This window comes from Hemibagrus wyckioides, linkage group LG22 (genome assembly GCF_019097595.1).
Source record: "Hemibagrus wyckioides isolate EC202008001 linkage group LG22, SWU_Hwy_1.0, whole genome shotgun sequence".
Lineage (NCBI taxonomy): Eukaryota > Metazoa > Chordata > Actinopteri > Siluriformes > Bagridae > Hemibagrus > Hemibagrus wyckioides.
The window spans coordinates 19,596,464-19,608,286 of NC_080731.1; the positions used below are offsets into that span (position 1 = coordinate 19,596,464).

Below are 11,823 nucleotides of genomic sequence, written 5' to 3' on the forward strand. Positions count from 1 at the left end.
TGTTTGTGTATGAAATAAAGGGCTGAAGTACGTCTCTGAATAATTGAGCACCTTCAGAGAGCATGACAGATTTGTGAGCGCCGTGACGCCGCGTCATGAATTTTTCAGCGGCCCCCACAATGGAGAGGAGCGGGTTATCGTGGCAGGAATCAGGAGCTGAGGTTAATGAGCTTAACGTACACATGAATAAACGCAAAAGACACGCCGTAACCCAATTCCGCCAGACAGAACGTCCAGTTCCTGCCGGCATTCAGAGTCAGTGAATAAGTCTACAGCAGGGGAAATGAGGAGCGCTTCACTGAAGTGTGTACAAGCTGCAGGCCCTGATCCCATCTTCTGCTGTTGTGACTCAGTACATTTAAACACAGAGCTCTGTTTTTTCCTCATTATTGTGTGTTAATTTTGTTTGCTCTTTTTTCTCCCTTTTGTTTTCTTGTTTTTTTAAACATGGTTACGGTGATTCGATCAGACACTTCTTAACGGAAAGAGAGAATGTGATTGGAGATGCTGGTCTTCAAGGAAAGGACAGAAGCTGGAATGATGATTAGAAACTAAAAGGATGAAGCATCATTGATTTGATCGGACACTTGGGTCTTAAAATGAACGAGAGGAGCTAAATTGATTGGACATTTGATTCTTAAAGGGAAGAAGATGAGCTGTAGATCGGTGCAAAACATCATCTCTCCAAAGAGCTGAATGGATCCATGGTAACAAAATACCATCTGATTGTCAGTATCTAGGCTGGATGTAGAAAATGAGTCTCACTACAGCTAGTAAATGTGCAGCATGGTGGCGTTTCTCTGAAAGCGTGTAGGTGAGACGACATTCAGATCTCAGAGCCCCTGAAAACTGATCGTCAGCGTTGGTCTCGCAGCATGTGGGGAATCTGAGTGAGTGTCCTGCAGGGACAGTGAGACTGACCGCCGCTGACAGCCTTCACCACACACACTGCCGTCCACACGGGTCGTGTCCTATTACGCACACCTTCTGCACGTTCTCCCTTCTCTTCTCTTCCCTCAGTGTCCATGTCTTCATTATAAGTGAACCATATTGACCGCATTGACTGGATGTGTCGCTCTTTCTCTCGTTTGTTCTGCACACTTCATGCTTGCGAAAAAACACACACACACACACACACAATATGCTTACTCATATTACACACTAATTATACTGCTTTAACACAGGGGTGTCAGAAAGCTGGAGTCCCAGAGGGCCTCGGTCCTGTTTAGTCTTCTGCTAATTAGCAGCTACACTGATCCAGGTGTGTAAACGGTGGTGTGTATCCCGGGGGTTTATCCAGAGAACGGGGTGTGTCACACTCACTTTCATATGCTAACACGAGTGCTAGACCTCAGCTGCAGCTGACAATAGGTTTCAGAAGCTGATGAGATCTTCACGGATTTTTACATTTTCTAAATGTTAATGAAAATATTCTGAAACTTAGACCTTACTCCAGAGCTAGTAATGTTCTTCATGCCATAGCTCCATTCTCTGAACCTTAGACTCAGTATTAGGGTTGGGAACAGTGGCACAATGAGGCCTGGCATCTAATCCGGACGTCTGGTTCAGGCAGTGAATCCATTAGAAAGCGGGTCTCATATGCATGAATAGCACAAAGCGGCTCGGATGGAGCCCACGGCAATCCGACACCCTGCCAATCAATTTTCTCGACTTAAAATCGAGACCAGATGATTAAGTTACCCAAAGCAAACGGGCCTCTGGACTGGCAAGCGATTTGGGGAAATCCGATCCAAAAGCAAAAAAAGGGAATAATAGCAGTTTAGTGTCACAATCAGGAATGGAAAATCCCAAACTGGACATCCAGATAAACGACGGGGACTAACAAAAGTGAAGAAATGGATTAGAGACCAAGCTAACCTACAGTGCAGACGCTCATTTATCATAGCTTTAATATCATCATATCACAAACTAGCTTGTGAGTTCTGCAGCTCCTTTTCAATCTTAAACCAGTTCAGAAATATTAAACAGTGTGTGGAATAAAGACGAGAGGAACTGATCTCTCACAGAGACTGGTTTCTCACACAGCAGAATCTTTAAATAAGTGGATTTACATTCCTCACGTCACTTCCTACAAGTTATACAGCAGTTATTACATCATTCGCTGAAGAAGTTCATGAGCAGGCAATAAAACACTGCTGTTACGGGAAGATAATCAACAATCTCCTGCATGGTGTGAAGAAACTGATCAGGAATTAGAGGTTTAGAGTTCCAGACTGATCTTTAGGACTAGGGCTGATTAATATAGGCACAAGTTCCCAAGCTCGTGTCTTCATAATGGCCCCGGAACAACATTATAATTCATAACAATAATGGAGACAGAATGAACATTCCTGAGTGTGTCACCTCGCCCTGTCTTTCATTTTCATTCAGCTGCTTTTCTCGGCTTTATGTAGCTGGAAGATTTAACAGAATTTAGAGATCTGAGGATGGGATCCAAAACAGCTTTTCACTGAGAATCAGCCGAGATCTCTGAGCACGTGCACTAAATAAAGTCTGGAATAGGAGCAGGTAATAGCATGCCCTATGTGTCAGGTTGATGAGAAGGTGAAGGTGCCTCCTGCTCCCTGCCTAGTGCACTACATTTGGGATTGAACCGCGGGAAATAAATCACCGGATCCGATGAAAGGAACTTACCGAAGAAGGGCGGAATGTAAGACACCGCCTCGAGGAAGGGTCGCGTCTCCACCTGTTTGTCAGCAGGGAGCTGCCGGAACTGGTGCTCCATCAGAAGAGCCATGACGGCTGAGGAAAACAACAACAAACTGCGAGGGGGAAATCTTTCAAAGTTTAAAAGTGACGCTAATATGAAACCCACACACAGAGAGCTCGTGCCAGCCTGCACGCCGATTATTCGACTGTCTCCTGTGTTTAAACCGGTATAAAGGATCTCAGCAGCAGCTGGAAGCCCCGTGATTATTGCACACAGCTGCAGCTCTTATTGAACAGGTGGAGAAGCGGACAGCCAATCAGGTCGCAGTGGGCGGGGCGGTTCGTATAGTTCTACCTGTTCCACAGACTCTCAGTGTGTTTTTATAAAAGTTACTGATACATTAACTCTAAAAGCTTAATAAAGCTCTATCATCTATCATCCACATGTCCAAAGGGTGGGTCCACTCTGGCACAGTTTAGTGTCTTTATTGGCAGACTGACCGTATGGGTGTAACTGTTAACAACATTCTCACAGATATATTTTTACTGTCATTAAAGTAATATGAAATCTCATTCAAAACCCTTTCCATAAAGTCCAGATGTTCATGTTTTAAGTGATATCACTGTCCAGGATTTGCATATCCCAGCTTTACACTATAGTGCAGCATGTCCATTTAAATATAAATTATAAAATTGTAAAATTATACCCGTGTAAAGTGTTTTTACACACCCAGTGTTTTTGTATTTTGCATAACAAGTAATACCAATCAAACTGCAGCTGGGTTATTTTTGATTAAGTAATAATAAGTCAAATAAATACAGGTAACTTCCAAAATTAAAGTTCACTGAAAGTATGTTTTTTTTATTTATTAAAAGTCTGTTTTTGGCAAAAGCAGATAACTCCAACAGATGTTTCTGGCAAAAACAGACAACCTTACTGACCTGAATACTGCACGCTGATTGGCTAAAATGGATATATAGTTTTTTGTTCACAAACAACAAGGGCGCTTGTCGGCTTCTGCAGTAATGATTAATGCAGTCTTATCATGTTACTTTATTTTTATATACTGATGATGCCTTTTGAGGTGTGCAGTGATGTAAACACACCATATGTACAAGGCTGAAGTACAGTGTTCTTCACAATGTTCCACCAGTCTACTAGACATTAACTCTCTTCACATCAGCCTGAAGGTTTAGTCCTCTGACGAGCCGCAAAGCAGAAATAACAAAAGACTTTTATTATGGTAATGTTTTAAATCTCATCTGTTCTCTAAAGCACTAAAATAACACAATACTTCAATCCCACATTCTCCTGACAGTCACTTTATGATCATCTATCTATCTATCTATCTATCTATCTATCTATCTATCTATCTATCTATCTATCTATCTATCTATCTATCTATCTATCTGTCTGTCAGTCAGTCCGGCCGGCCGCCCGCCCGTCTATCTATCCATCCATCCATCCATCCATCTATCTATCTATCTATCTATCTATCTATCTATCTATCTATCTATCTATCTATCTATCTATCTATCTATCTATCGCTTAAAATGACGGTTTGACCCTCACCGCTCGCCGTACCGTAACCAGGAAGTGTGTACAGTAACCAGGAGACACGGAGCAGCGGGTGTTGTTCAGATCTGACCGTTAGTCTCTTTATCGGTGTTTTTTCTGGATTAAAATCACTTTTACTGAATAAATCTTTTTAGAGAACCTTCCAAAATCTGCAGCTGAACATTTTGAAGCGGTAAGAAAACAAAACACGCCTGATAAACCATACCATGGAGTTTAATGTATCGCTGTTCAGAGTCCGTCTCTGTACCAACACTCAGGGTGTCCTGTTTAACTCAGATATAGAAAACATTTATAAAGTAAAGAGTTTAAAGTTGACTTCTTTTATTTTGTACTGGAGTTACCAAGCTAAACCAGTCACAGAAACCAGTAGCCACCAGTTTAGTAATGTGTGCATGGTTTAAGATGTATTAATGCCGCAGTAATACTGATCAGTAATGTCTCTTTATATCAGTCTAACTATTTATTACTGAACAGAAAACTGATTAGTGTACCCAAGGAGAGTGGAGAGCTTCATCACAGAACATTAAACTGTAATAAAGTAATAAAGAATAAAAGCAACAATAATAAGTCTAATAAAACAAACAGCAGTTGAAACCCAGAGCCAGATCAGTGTTGTGACTGTAACTCTGTACACTCTGTGACTTTATCTTCAGGCTGAAGGATGACTCTGCCGACCCTCTCCTCACACTGGCCCGGGCGAATCCGTCCTCTGGAGCGTCAGTTGGTGCGTCAGAGAGAGCAGGAGGCGCGGCGTCTCCAGCAGTGGCAGATACATTCACAGTATTTTAAAGAGCAGCAGGTTCGCAGCAGTAAACAGGCCCATTGGAGCTCCCGCGAGTCCTACCAGCAGAGGTAACCATGGGGTCAGGAGAGGAGTATCAGGGCTCTTACAGGGTCAGGAGAGGAGTATCAGGGCTCTTACAGGGTCAGGAGAGGAGTATCAGGGCTCTTACAGGGTCAGGAGAGGAGTATCAGGGCTCTTACAGGGTCAGGAGAGGAGTATCAGGGCTCTTACAGCATCAGGAGAGGAGTATCAGGGCTCTTACAGGGTCAGGAGAGGAGTATCAGGGCTCTTACAGGGTCAGGAGAGGAGTATCAGGGCTCTTACAGGGTCAGGAGAGGAGTATCAGGGCTCTTACAGGGTCAGGAGAGGAGTATCAGGGCTCTTACAGCATCAGGAGAGGAGTATCAGGGCTCTTACAGGGTCAGGAGAGGAGTATCAGGGCTCTTACAGGGTCAGGAGAGGAGTATCAGGGCTCTTACAGGGTCAGGAGAGGAGTATCAGGGCTCTTACAGGGTCAGGAGAGGAGTATCAGGGCTCTTACAGCATCAGGAGAGGAGTATCAGGGCTCTTACAGGGTCAGGAGAGGAGTATCAGGGCTCTTACAGGGTCAGGAGAGGAGTATCAGGGCTCTTACAGGGTCAGGAGAGGAGTATCAGGGCTCTTACAGGGTCAGGAGAGGAGTATCAGGGCTCTTACAGGGTCAGTAGAGGAGTATCAGGGCTCTTACAGGGTCAGGAGAGGAGTATCAGGGCTCTTACAGCGTCAGGAGAGGAGTATCAGGGCTCTTACAGGGTCAGGAGAGGAGTATCAGGGCTCTTACAGGGTCAGTAGAGGAGTATCAGGGCTCTTACAGGGTCAGAGATCTTCTCCTAATGTCTGGAGAAGTGTATGATCATGCCATTTTGAGTTGTGAGAAACAAATGATGTCAGTGATGATGAATATTTTATTAAGTCCATATCCAGTAACCTTGAGTATCCACATGTTCTCCTGCCTGTGTGTGTGTCAGTATGTCGGCGTTCCGGCGAGAGCGCCTGCAGGAGGAGAGGAGGAGGAGTGTGGAGGAGCGCAGGGAGCGTCTGAGGAACATGCTGCAGGAGGAGAACGCACAGCTGGAGGATGAGCTCCGAGCCTCGGCCCGGGACAGGAGTGCCACCCTCAGGCAGCAGCAGGAGAAGGCAGAGGATCTGAGATCAGCCCGGGAAGAGCGCAGGAAGAAGGTGATAGGACCTACATGTCGCGGTACACTGTACAGTACTCGTATTTAACTCTTAACACTGTTGTTTTCTCTCTCTGTAGCTCGCACAGGAGCTTCTAAAGGAGCACTGGAAGAAGAACAATCCAGAACTGCGTAAGGTGAGTGTGAGAGACTTATACAGCATCCAGGTGCTGTGAATACGATGATGTCATCACCTACCTGGTGTGTGTGTGTGTGTGGTGCAGGTGGAGTCAGAGCTGCATAAGGATCACGTGGTCAGCCAGTGGCAGGTGCAGCAGCAGCACAAAAAACAGGTAAAAAATGTTTATTTTATATCATAGCATCTGTTTTTAGAGACTGGGAAATGGATAAGTTCAAGTGATTTGTCTCCTTTAACCCCGAGGTGGAGGAGCAGGACGCGCAGGAGAGACTGCGTTTTGAGAACGAGTACGAGAGAAGCAGACGGGAGTCACTGGAGAGGATGAAGGCGGAGGAGGAGAGGAGGAAGGAGAAAGAGAGGGAGAGAGTCGAGTTCCTGCGCAGACAGATGGAGGAGCTGAAAGTCAGAGATGAGGAGGTGAGTTTAAATAAAACAACATTGATTCAGTCTGATGGAGGAAAAATACACTTAATTTTGTAACGTGTGTGTTTGTGTGTGTTCCAGAGTCGGCGTCTGCAGCAGGAGGAGGACTCTCTTTTGACCAAGCGTTTGGAGGTGGAGCAGCTGGAGGAGGACAGGAGGAGAGCCGAGGAGAGCCGGAAGAAATCGGAGTTCGGGTGAGAGTGAGACGCTGGTGTGTTTGTGCTGGTGTGATGATGTCACAGTGTGATGTGTTAGTGATTTAAGAGCTCTGACTGCCGGCGTTCCTGCAGATGTTTCCTGAGCCGTCAGTATCGAGCACAGCTGAAGAGACGAGCGCAGCAGGTCCAGGAGGAACTGGTGAGTGAGACAGCATGGAGAAGAACTTCTTCTTTTATACCAAAACTAAACTGAAATATGGGACTGAGGTTCTGCCTGTCTGTCCTCAGGAGGCGGACCGGAGGATCCTGGCGGCGCTGATGGAGGGCGAGGAGGAGGAACGGCGCGTGGAGAGTGTGAGGAGGGAGAGGGCGGTGGCTGACGTGGCATGGATGAAGAAGGTTCTGGAAGAGCAGCTGCAGCTGGAGAGAGAGCGAGAAGCAGAGTTCGACCTGCTCTATAGGTGAGGGCGGGGCAAGGGGTGGGGTTTTGTTTATATGATGGCTCAGGGTTTCAGTAAAATCACAGCACAAGCTCACAGCTTCACCATGTAACACCGTCACAGTGTGAGGAGTGACCTGTCTTCACTTCCTGATTATAATGACATCATCTACACCGCTGTGACATCACATTATTTCAGATCATCACAGTATACTGACCTTCATCACTATACTCCCAATGCCAGGGTTTATTTAAATACTCTGTGTGTGTGTGTGTGTGTCCAATCAGAGAGGAAGCACAGAGGGTGTGGGATCAGCGTGAGGCTCAGTGGGAGAGGGAGAGGAGAGCCAGAGAACGACTCATGCACGAGGTAAAGTATACCTCACACACATCAGTGTACTGACATTAACCCTGTAGAGATATTCAGGAAATGCGGAATATGTCTGGTGTGTGTGTGTGTGTGTGTGATTCAAGGTGCTGAGTGTGCGTCAGGAGCAGCTGCACGAGCGGATGGAGGAGAAGCGCAGGGCTCGGGAGGAGTGCGAGAGGAGGAGGGCGGAGCTTCTACAGCAGCTGGAGGAGGAAGAGGAGGAGAAACGACAGCAGAGGGAGGAGCAGGAGCAGCAACACACCACACGCATGCTAGATATCAACGCTCAGGTGTGTGTGTGTGTGTGTGTGTGTGTTTAACCGTTTAACCTAAGATTCGCAAAATGTAAAAGAAAAAACATTTACATTGAAAAGCAGTGAATGATTTATGATGCTGTTCCACCCGAGCTAACACTCACACACTGTCTCTTCCCTTCAGGTGGAACAGAGACGCAGGAAGCTGTGGGAGGAGCAGCGGAGGCTGGAGCAGGAGGAGGAGGAGCTGAGGGAGGGGCTTAGGCTTGAGGAGGAGGAGCTTCGTCTGGAGACAGAGAGGATGACTCGGCGTGGCTATGAGGAGAGGGTGAGGGACTCGCACTGTCCTCCTCGATGTTTATAAAGTTGTAATGATTCTTTAACATTTATGGAAGATAAATGCAGTCAGAGGTGACGCTGGAACTCTGACTCGAGGTTTGTCCTTGTTGCAGGTTCGCAGCAGACCCTGTTCCGCCTGGACATGAGGTTATAAGGACACGCCCACTCTCACGCTCATGCCCTGCTTGTTGTTTGTGGTTTTCCGGCTGTAGCGCAGTGACTCGGATCAGGTAGAGTGTGTGAAGAGTGAATCAGGTGTGTGTGTGTGTGTGTGTGTGTGTGTCAGGACACAGCACTATTAGATATGAGCTGCTCATATTTTACTGGTTTATTAATCCTGATGAATCTAAAGTACACCAGAGTGTGTTGTGTTGAATCTCCTGTTAGATTAGCTCATGACTGTTGGCTAGCTTTATAGCCTAGCATAATGTTTTATAGAATTAAATCAAATGTATCATGTTTTGTATCTCTAAAGTGTTGTGTATTTATATGAGTTTGTACATCTTCACAAATTTGTAATTAAACATGTTTTTGGCCAAACAGGGCTCATGACCATGATGTTAATCATCTATAACTATACACAGATCAGCCATAACATTATGACCACTGACGGGTGAAGTGAATAAGACTGATGATCTCCTCATCATGGCACCTGTTAGTGGGTGGGATATATTAGGCAGCAAGGGAACATTTTGTCCTCAAAACTGATGTGTTAGAAGCAGGAAAAATGGACAAGTGTAAGGATTTGAGCGATTTTGACCAAAAGGGCCAAATTGTGATGGCTAGACCACTGGATCAGAGCATCTCCAACACTGCAGCTCTTGTGGGGTGTTCCCAGTCTGCAGTGGTCAGTATCTATCAAAAGTGGTCCAAGGAAGGAACAGTGGTGAACATGTGGTAACATCTTGGTACCAGATACCACAGCACACCTTCAGGGATCTAGTGGAGTCCATGCCTCGAAGGGTCAGGGCTGTTTTGGCAGCAAAAGGGGGACCAACACAATATGCGTTCATAATGTTCTGTTGTATTTAATAAGCATTAATATGTTAAGGTTAAACAGTGTTGTTAGAACAGATCAGTGTTCATTATGTGCTGGTCTAGGAAAGTAATTCAGGCTGCACTGTGGTGGAGTCGGTTTCTATTACAGCACACTAAACATATTAATACTATTAATCTGTATAATTATATATAATCTCTGTGTAAATACACACTCACATAAAACACGCTGGAAATATTCTGTACATTTTCTGAATATTCTGTATTGATTTAGTTTTTTTTCCTATGAGAAAGACAAATTTTTTTTATTATTTTTTTATTATTTAATTTATTTTTAAAGAAAATCTATTTTTGGGTTTAATATTTTTCTATTAATATTAATATAAATTATATTATATAAAAAATTATATATATTTTTTATTAAATAATTATATGATTAATTATTTTTAAAACGTTTACCTATTATTAAAAATTATTATTAAATTACATAATTAATTAGTATAATATATATTAAAATAATATTTTATATTAAATAATATTGTAGAGTAAGATATATTGTAACTGAAGTAATAGTATTAATAAAAGTGTTTTTCCCCTATATTAGTATTTAAAATCTAAAATAAATGAAGGACAGAAACCACAGGCTGCATCCAGAGCGATTAATCCCCACACTTCTCTTTATAAACTTTATCATTTTATTAACATTGTTATCTCCCCGCTCTCTCACTGCTGTATATTTCCCAAAGAAGTGAGATCACATCTGTCAGAAGTGACCATGAGCGTGAGTAACATCTGTTTCAGTGTGTGTGAGTGCAGGACAGTTAGAGATCTTCCTCCTGTCTTTAGTCATTAGTTTTGTTCGTTAGAGATAATAAGCATTCTGATGAGACGTCTTAGGCACAGCGTAGAGCGAGACACTCTGTATACATGGAAATTATTATTAGTAGTAGTACAGATTCTCCCAGACATCAACATCTGGATCTGAAGAAGGTGATGTTGCTGATGTTTGTTGTTGTTCTGCAGTGATCCAGCAGGAGGCAGTAGAGAGTCCAGAACTCTGACTCTAACCAGGAAACACGTTCAGACTAAATATCACACTAACCATGTACACACTGCATGTAGAACCCCTTAGAACACTGAGAACACCTCTCTATCACACTAACCATGTACACACTGCATGTAGAACCCTTTAGAACACTGAGAACACCTCTCTATCACACTAACCATGTACACACTGCATGTAGAACCCTTTAGAACACACTGAGAACACCTCTGTATCACACTAACCATGTACACACTGCAAGTAGAACCCTTTAGAACACTGAGAACACCTCTCTATCACACTAACCATGTACACACTGCATGTAGAACCCTTTAGAACACTGAGAACACCTCTCTATCACACTAACCATGTACACACTGCATGTAGAACCCTTTAGAACACTGAGAACACCTCTGTATCACACTAACCACGTACACACTGCATGTAGAACCCTTTAGAACACTGAGAACACCTCTGTATCACACTAACCACGTACACACTGCATGTAGAACCCTTTAGAACACTGAGAACACCTCTGTATCACACTAAGCATGTACACACTGCATGTAGAACCCTTTAGAACACTGAGAACACCTCTGTATCACACTAACCATGTACACACTGCATGTAGAACCCTTTAGAACACTGAGAACACCTCTCTATCACACTAACCATGTACACACTGCATGTAGAACCCTTTAGAACACCGAGAACACCTCTGTATCACACTAACCACGTACACACTGCATGTAGAACCCTTTAGAACACTGAGAACACCTCCGTATCACACTAAGCATGTACACACTGCATGTAGAACCCTTTAGAACACTGAGAACACCTCTGTATCACACTAACCATGTACACACTGCATGTAGAACCCTTTAGAACACTGAGAACACCTCTGTATCACACTAACCATGTACACACTGCATGTAGAACCCTTTAGAACACCAAGAACACCTCTCTATCACACTAACCATGTACACACTGCATGTAGAACCCTTTAGAACACTGAGAACACCTCTGTATCACACTAACCACGTACACACTGCATGTAGAACCCTTTAGAACACTGAGAACACCTCTGTATCACACTAACCACGTACACACTGCATGTAGAACCCTTTAGAACACCAAGAACACCTCTGTATCACACTAACCACGTACACACTGCATGTAGAACCCTTTAGAACACCAAGCACACCTCTGTATCACACTAACCACATACACACTGCAAGTAGAACCCTTTAGAACACACTGAGAACACCTCTGTATCACACTAAGCATGTACACACTGCATGTAGAACCCTTTAGAACACCAAGAACACCTCTGTATCACACTAAGCATGTACACACTGCATGTAGAACCCTTTAGAACACACTGAGAACACCTCTGTATCACACTAACCATGT

At 44.0% G+C, this 11,823-nt stretch overlaps 2 protein-coding genes across 3 annotated transcripts in view; one reads left to right on the forward strand and one right to left on the reverse strand.

The window, feature by feature from the left end:
• The window catches only part of gltpa (glycolipid transfer protein a), a 5,326-nt gene extending 2,377 nt beyond the window's left edge, over positions 1-2,949 (reverse strand). Inside the window, exon 1 of the mRNA XM_058375172.1 lies at positions 2,656-2,949. Within this exon, the coding sequence (XP_058231155.1) occupies positions 2,656-2,758 (103 nt within the window). The 5' untranslated portion in view covers positions 2,759-2,949. The remainder of the gene's footprint in view (positions 1-2,655) is intronic.
• tchp (trichoplein, keratin filament binding) overlaps positions 1-8,928 on the forward strand; it is a 13,538-nt gene extending 4,610 nt beyond the window's left edge. Inside the window, exons 1-13 of one of the 2 annotated variants that reach the window (XM_058375147.1) lie at positions 4,259-4,421; positions 4,903-5,101; positions 6,041-6,251; positions 6,331-6,387; positions 6,475-6,543; positions 6,633-6,806; positions 6,894-7,006; positions 7,103-7,169; positions 7,259-7,431; positions 7,698-7,779; positions 7,884-8,069; positions 8,218-8,361; positions 8,486-8,927. In XM_058375147.1, coding sequence (XP_058231130.1) covers positions 4,911-5,101; positions 6,041-6,251; positions 6,331-6,387; positions 6,475-6,543; positions 6,633-6,806; positions 6,894-7,006; positions 7,103-7,169; positions 7,259-7,431; positions 7,698-7,779; positions 7,884-8,069; positions 8,218-8,361; positions 8,486-8,518 — 1,500 coding nt within the window. In that variant the 5' untranslated portion in view covers positions 4,259-4,421; positions 4,903-4,910 and the 3' untranslated portion in view covers positions 8,519-8,927. Of the gene's footprint in view, positions 1-4,258; positions 4,422-4,902; positions 5,102-6,040; positions 6,252-6,330; positions 6,388-6,474; positions 6,544-6,632; positions 6,807-6,893; positions 7,007-7,102; positions 7,170-7,258; positions 7,432-7,697; positions 7,780-7,883; positions 8,070-8,217; positions 8,362-8,485 lie in introns of those variants that run through there. The other variant, XM_058375148.1, reaches the window with a different exon arrangement.
• The last annotated feature ends 2,895 nt before the right edge of the window (positions 8,929-11,823 follow it).